This window comes from Myotis davidii, unplaced genomic scaffold (assembly GCF_000327345.1).
Source record: "Myotis davidii unplaced genomic scaffold, ASM32734v1 scaffold355, whole genome shotgun sequence".
Classification (NCBI taxonomy): Eukaryota; Metazoa; Chordata; class Mammalia; order Chiroptera; family Vespertilionidae; genus Myotis; species Myotis davidii.
In genome coordinates this window covers 1,262,719-1,269,254 of record NW_006286818.1, presented here as the reverse complement: position 1 = coordinate 1,269,254, position 6,536 = coordinate 1,262,719, and the positions used below count along the sequence as shown (strand labels likewise).

The 6,536-nt window shown below is 51.3% G+C and overlaps 2 protein-coding genes across 3 annotated transcripts in view; one reads left to right on the top strand and one right to left on the bottom strand.

Annotated features, from left to right (window-relative positions):
- Positions 1-25: 25 nt before the first annotated feature.
- TRAPPC4 (trafficking protein particle complex 4) lies at positions 26-3,562 on the top strand (the record flags this gene model as incomplete). The annotated part of the gene is made up of 4 exons (XM_006758732.1): positions 26-360; positions 2,097-2,200; positions 2,820-2,946; positions 3,203-3,562. Coding segments are annotated over 4 exons (645 nt in total), but the record flags the coding sequence as incomplete, so codon positions are not given.
- Positions 3,563-4,406: 844 nt separating this feature from the next.
- SLC37A4 (solute carrier family 37 (glucose-6-phosphate transporter), member 4) overlaps positions 4,407-6,536 on the bottom strand; it is a 6,702-nt gene continuing 4,572 nt past the window's right edge. The window contains exons 6-9 of one of the 2 annotated variants that reach the window (XM_006758708.2): positions 5,864-5,977; positions 5,626-5,691; positions 5,245-5,383; positions 4,407-5,128 (exon numbers count right to left, since the gene is read on the bottom strand). In XM_006758708.2, coding sequence (XP_006758771.1) covers positions 4,962-5,128; positions 5,245-5,383; positions 5,626-5,691; positions 5,864-5,977 — 486 coding nt within the window. In that variant the 3' untranslated portion in view covers positions 4,407-4,961. The remainder of the gene's footprint in view (positions 5,129-5,244; positions 5,384-5,625; positions 5,692-5,863; positions 5,978-6,536) is intronic. The other variant, XM_006758707.2, reaches the window with a different exon arrangement.

Below are 6,536 nucleotides of genomic sequence, written 5' to 3'. Positions count from 1 at the left end.
GTGATCTGGGCTCAGGAGGGTGGGAGGGTCCCGCGGCGGTGGCCTGGGGCTGGGAGGAGTCCCGCGGCGGTGGCCTGGGGCTGGGAGGGGTCCCGCGGCGGTGGCCTGGGGCTGGGGTCGCGTCCCTGTTCCCTTGGCGGAACTCACGGGATGGGGCTTCGTTGACCCTCGCCGCTCCTCTGCAGTGGGCCACGCAGTGCTGGCCATCAATGGCAAGGACGTGAACGGCAAGTACACGGCCGATGGCAAAGAGGTGCTGGAGTACCTCGGCAACCCTGCCAACTACCCCGTGTCCGTGCGATTCGGCCGGCCCCGTCTCACCTCCAATGAGAAGCTCATGTTGGCCTCCATGTTCCATTCGTAAGTCCTCCAACCCTGCCTAGTGCCTCCTGCCTGCCCTGGGCTCTTAGGCTGGCGGGTTGGTGTTGCTCCGTGGGCAGGCGGTCTCCTGAGCGGCAGTGCTTACCTTTCTCTACTTTTAAGTCGTTGATTCTTGTGTTAGGAAAAGAACAACTGATTCAGTTCGGCCAGGTTTTAGGTAGTACTGGCATTGGTGTCTGTTGCGTAAGTCAGCTTCTCTGAACCTCAATTTTGCCATGTTCATAGTAAGGCAGTTGATCTAAAAGATTTTTAGGATCTTTTTCTGTTCTCAACCACAGTATGAGCTGTGGTGGGTATGCTAGCCTCGGGTAAGTAACATTCCCATTGTGTTTTTTTTTTTAAATATATTTTATTGATTTTTTACAGAGAGGAAGGGAGAGAGATAGTTAGAAACATCGATGAGAGAGAAACATCGATCAGCTGCCTCCTGCACATCTCCTACTGGAGATGTGCCCACAACCCAGGTACATGCCCTTGACCGGAATCGAACCTGGGACTCTTCAGTCCGCAAGCCGACGCTCTATCCACTGAGCCAAACCGGTTTCGGCAACATTCCCATTGTTAAGTTTAATTGATTTCAGAGAGGAAGGGAGAGGGAGAGAGAGATACTAGTAGAAACATCAAGGATGAGAGAGAATCACTGATGGGCTTTCTCCTGCACACCTCCTACTGGGGATGGAACCCACAACCCCGGCATGTGCTTTGACCTGGAATCGAACCCTGACCTCCTGGTTCATAGGTCCACGCTCAACCATTGAGTCACATGGTGGGCCCCAGTGTTAACTCTACCCAAAGTTCTTAATGTAAAATATTGTATAGCAAAGTATGAATATACAATAAGTCCTCACATAACCTCCTCAGTGGGTTCTGCAGCAGTAAGCAAAAGGAGGTACAGTTAACCTTGAACCACAGGGGTTTAGGGGTGTGAGCCCGACACAAATAACTTTTGACTTCCAAAACAACTACTGTCATCGCTGGTGTCTGCAGGGGATTGGTCCAGGGCCCCTGCAGACACCAAAATCTGTGAATTCTCTAGTCCCTTGTAGAAAATTGAGTAGAACAGGCCCTGGCTGGGTAGCTCACTTGGTTAGAGCATCGCCCAGATGCCAAGATTGAAGGTTTAATCCCCATCAGGGCACATACAAGAATCAACCAGTGATTGCATAAATAACTGGAACAAATCAATGTTTCTTTCTCCACCCCTCCCTCTCTCTAAAAATAAATCAATAAATAAAACAGCATACAACAATGCAGACAGTTGGCCCTCTACATCCAGGAATCCCCTGCTATGGATTGAAAATACTATTTTTGATCCAGAGGTGGTTGAATCTTTGTATTTGAAACCCTGGGATAGGAAGGCCGATTATATATTTTTTGGGAAAAATTGTGTATAAGTGGACCTGCACAGTTCAAACCCATGTTGTTTAAGTGTCAATTGTATCATGAAACCTGTTTTGCCACAGGTCAATTGATAGGAACAAAAGTTCCTACAGCATCTCATCAGTTAAAATAAACGATGTTATTTGAGGACTTGCTGTAAAATCCTTGCAGAATTCGAGTGAACTTTAAAGAAATTTTGTTCCCGCTGCCCGTTCTGCCTGCCTCCAGCTGTAATGTGAACTCAGCAGAGAGGATCACTTCAGTGGGAGGTTTGGGGAAGCACTCCTCCCTGACAGCAGTGGGTGCATCCCCAGCTTTGCCTCCTTTGCAAATAGGCTGTTCGCAATCGGCTCCCAGCTGTCTCCTGAACAGGGCAGCTCAGGCATTGAGATGCTGGAGACAGACACATTCAAGCTGCACTGCTTCCAGACCCTGACAGGTGCGTCTCCAGATAGGCCCAGGGGATGCGGTGGGATGGGGGGAAGGGGTTGACCACAGCTTTGGGAAGCAGTGGGATGGGGGTGGCATGGACACATCTGTGTGTTTTGTGAATCCAAAGCTAGTTAATATTTAATCTGACACTGATCTTGTCCACACCACCCAGTGTACTCAGCCCTGGTTATCTTGTGCACACGTAAAACTCACCTTAATGTTATCTCATGTTGCACACATTTTGGAAGGTGTAAGTGTTGTTTCTAAATGAAATTTGAATGCCAAGTGGTGACCTTTGGATCATGAGTTCCATTGCTTCGCTCCCTTTTAATGCAGATAATTGAAAATTGCCTGAGTTTGTCCCCTGCCTGGCACTTTCTGCTGAGGGACCCCCAATTCCAGAAGTAAGTGATAGAGCTAAAACTCAAGCCTCATCTCAGTCAGCTGAGTGATGTGATAAAGTCACGTCAACTCTTGGTCTCGCTTATGGATTTAAAATCTTGCCTTTCTGCTCTGTGGAGCAATTAGAGATAAAACGAAAATGGGCTGATGAAAGTGCTGTGCAAACACAGGATGACGTTTGTGCCTTCTCTACCCTTTGGTAACCATTCCTGGCCCCTCTCCAGGAATCAAGTTTGTGGTGCTGGCAGACCCTAGGCAAGCTGGAATAGACGCTCTACTCCGAAAGATTTATGAGATTTATTCAGACTTTGCCCTCAAGAATCCATTCTACTCCCTGGAAATGCCCATCAGGTAGGTAGTCCCACTCCCCAGATCCAGTTCTTGCCCCAACCTGTGTGCTCTTCTCTAAAGTCACTTTGAAGTGTAATAGGGCTTTTTAAAAATAAAACGAGCGAGTGGCCTTTTACTTATTTAAGAAACCAATGACTTTTCCTTGGAAAGTATGTCCTTCAAGCAGGCACTTCACTGGCTCTGCCTCTGCACCCAAAGCGGGGAGAGCCTTAGCCTCGCACGCTGTCCTTACGTGTGCCTCCTGGGCCTGGTGCAGGTGTGAGCTGTTTGAACAGAACCTGAAGTTAGCCCTGGAGGTGGCAGAGAAGGCTGGAACTTTTGGACCTGGGTCATAGGCTGAACCTGCAACAATCCCCCACCCCGCCGCTGCCCTCCTAAATTCTGAGATCCTGTAGCAGGGGTCTTACCGCGTCCTCTCCAATGGAAGTCCCAGGCACCTTGTTAGTACACCTGAAAGGGAGCGGGGGAGGGGGGCTGAGTTTGATGAGGGTACTAATCCCTGAGCCTTCCTACTATTCTCTTTCCCGTATCTGTCATGGTCCTACTTTCTACTACAGATTTTACTTATGGAGGAGGTAGGCCCATAAGTGCTGTAATAAACATTCCTTTGATCTCAGTGTTTGTGATCCTAATTGATGGTTTTGGGGGAAAGGCCCAGGAGGGGAGACAGAAATGATAAGGGAATTCTGGGGAGATATTCTAATAAAAAACAAACGTGTTCATTAAATGAATGAACATGGGGCCTTGGATCTAGTTTCATAATTGCTACTGACTTCCTAGGGTGGTGATAGTGGTGGTGATGATGATGGAACATTTTCAAGTGTTTACAGCCAGGCTTTACTGCATTGCTGCTTTCTCATTTAATCCTCACTCAGGCCGCAGGGGCTCGGCTCTGTTACAGACCAGAGGGTCAGCAGGTGCTCTGTGCTGGAGTCTCAGAGCCAGTTATCGACAGCTGAGGCTTTCTGACCGCACTCAGCCACTGCCTCCCTCCACTCACTTCTTTAATCTGCGTGAAACCCAGTAGCTCCACCTCTGAAGTTGTCGCAGAATTAAATATACAATGTTAAACTGAGGCGAAGGAGACATAAACTCACAGAAGTCCGTGTCCACTTTCCCATTCCAGGGAATTAGCTCTCACTTCTGGGTGGAAAGAGCAGGCCCCAGAAGGGTATTTCCAGAGAAAGCTGCCTGGTATACATATTCCTTTTTTTTTTTTTAAGAGAGAGTGGAAGGGAGAGGGAGAGACAGAGAGAAACATCAGTGTGAGAGAGACACATTGATTGATTGCCTCCTGCACATACCCCCAACCAGGGCCAGGGAACCTGCAACCAAGGTATGTGCCCTTGACTGGAATCGAACCTAAGACCCTTCAGTCCGCAGACCGACGCTCTATCCACTAAGCCAAACCGGCTAGGGCTACATATTCCTTTGAAAGAAGGATAGACTCACTGTCAGTGTTTAGTATCAAATCTAGCTTTAATCTTTTGGACCTGGGTCATTGACTAAGCCTATAACAAGTCTTCCTACCCTCCCACCCATACAGGGGGCAGGGGGTTTCCCAGGATAATGGTGAGAGTGAGGGTCTCTCGCCCCTGGACCCTGAGGAGCTGGCAGTAGCAGTTACCCCGCTGAGAGGCCTTAGGGTAGAAGGCAGGGTCACGGTGGCCTGCAGGTGCAGGAGAGCCTCACCCCTGGTGGGGACGGACGGGACAGGATGGGGGCAAGGCAGGGCCCAGGAGAGAAGAGTGTAGGAGACTCCCTGGCTATAGACGTTTCCTGTTTGAAGGCAGAAAGTAGAAGCTAATGGAGTCCTAGAACAAAGGTTATCTTTTAAATAGAGCATGGGACAGGGAGCTGGAATCTCATTAGCCATTGATCATTTCCAGTGCCACCTGGGCCAGGGGAAAGGAGCAGAGAAGTCAGAGGTGCAGTGCCAGCCAGAGCAGGCCCCTCCCCTCCCAGCCTGCGGGGCGAAGAGCCAGGTGCGAGAGGGTGCTCTGGAACCTGCCCTCTCACTCGGCCTTCTTGGGCACTCGGCCCATCTTGGTGCGGATGTTTCGCAGGACGAAGAAGGCAGCTGTGCTGGCTGTGCAGATCACTTCCGCCACCCAGAAGGCTGTGCTCCAGCTGTAGTGCTTGGCAATGGTGCTGAAGGGCAGCCCGGCCAGAAAGCCACCCACTGCCAGGGAGGAGGAGTGAAGAGAAGAGCAGTCATTTGTGAACCGCGTCAGTGGGCGCCCCAGCCTCTAACTGGCCCATGTGGGGGTGCGGTAGAAACTAGAGGGTATCACTTACCATTGGCCATGAGTCCCACAATGGCATGGGAGGTGCCACACAAGTTGGGAGGAGCACTCTCATTGGCAATGACTCCAAACAAGGCAATGGGACCATAAGAGGAGAAACCAAACAGAGCGCCCAATACCAGGATCCAGAGCTGTGAGGGAGTGCAGGGCAGCACTGAGAGGCTGGGCACGCCCGCCTTCCTCACCCCACTCCCAGCACACTGACAGTGCAGAGCCAGAGGGGTGGCCGCACGCTGAGTGGCCCTGGGGCCGGGTGGGTGGTGAAGGGGGTACAGGAGCCATGCCTCTGAATGAGACGCTGGCTCCTGGAGCTGGACTGGCTGGGCAAGGCAGAGTGGGTAGAACAAAGGTGAGAAACAGAAAGATAAGGCACCTCGTGCTCCTTAAAGCCTGTGAGCTCAGCGAGAGGGTGAAGAGCCAGAGTCCAGAAAGCGACATCCTGAGGAGCAGAGGAGGAGGAGAAAACAGGAGCAGAGTCAGGAGGGAGGGCACCGAAGTGCAGAGAGGAGCTGAGGCACAAACACAACCAGGAAGGGAAACAGCCAGAGAGTGAGTCCGTGGCCCTGGCTTCCTCCTCATTCCGTGCCTGCCTGGCCCGGCCCCTCACTTACCTTGGGGGAGTCACTGGTCACGGTGACGCGGAAGAGGTACATGGACACTGTCATGCCCGCCATCATCAGCAGCAGCAGGCCATGGCGAGGGTTCCCGTGGGTGGAAGGCCCTGCCTGTGGAGACGGCCCCAGCAGCGTCAGGCCCCAGACCCTGGACTCTGACACAGGCCTCTGCTGACAAGTCTTTAGCAATCCCTTCACTGGGACCTCCGACGTTCTGAGGCCAAACTCCACAAGTCCCTTCCTCCACTCAGGCCAGCTCGGGACATGTGCTGGCAAACAGCACCGCCCTCCCCAGCCCGTTGCTGGGGCTGTGAGAAGCTCACGGCCAGGCTGAGAGAAATTCTGACTCACTTTGACATAAGTTAAAACCCTTTCCCATCTGGCTGGTGTGGCTTAGTGGTTGAGCATCGACCTATGAACCAGGAGGTCACGGTTCAATTCCTAGTCAGGGCACATGCCTGGGTTGTGGGCTTGATCCCCAGTAGGGGGACTGCAGGAGGCAGCCAGTCAGTGATTCTCATTGATGTTTCTATTTCTCCCTCTCTCATCCTCTCTGAAATCAAAAATATATATAAATAAACAAACAAACAAACAAACAAACAAACACAGGCTAAGTATCAAGAGATCTGGCAGAGGGTCCAGTTATACCACTCATTATCTTTCGGATTTC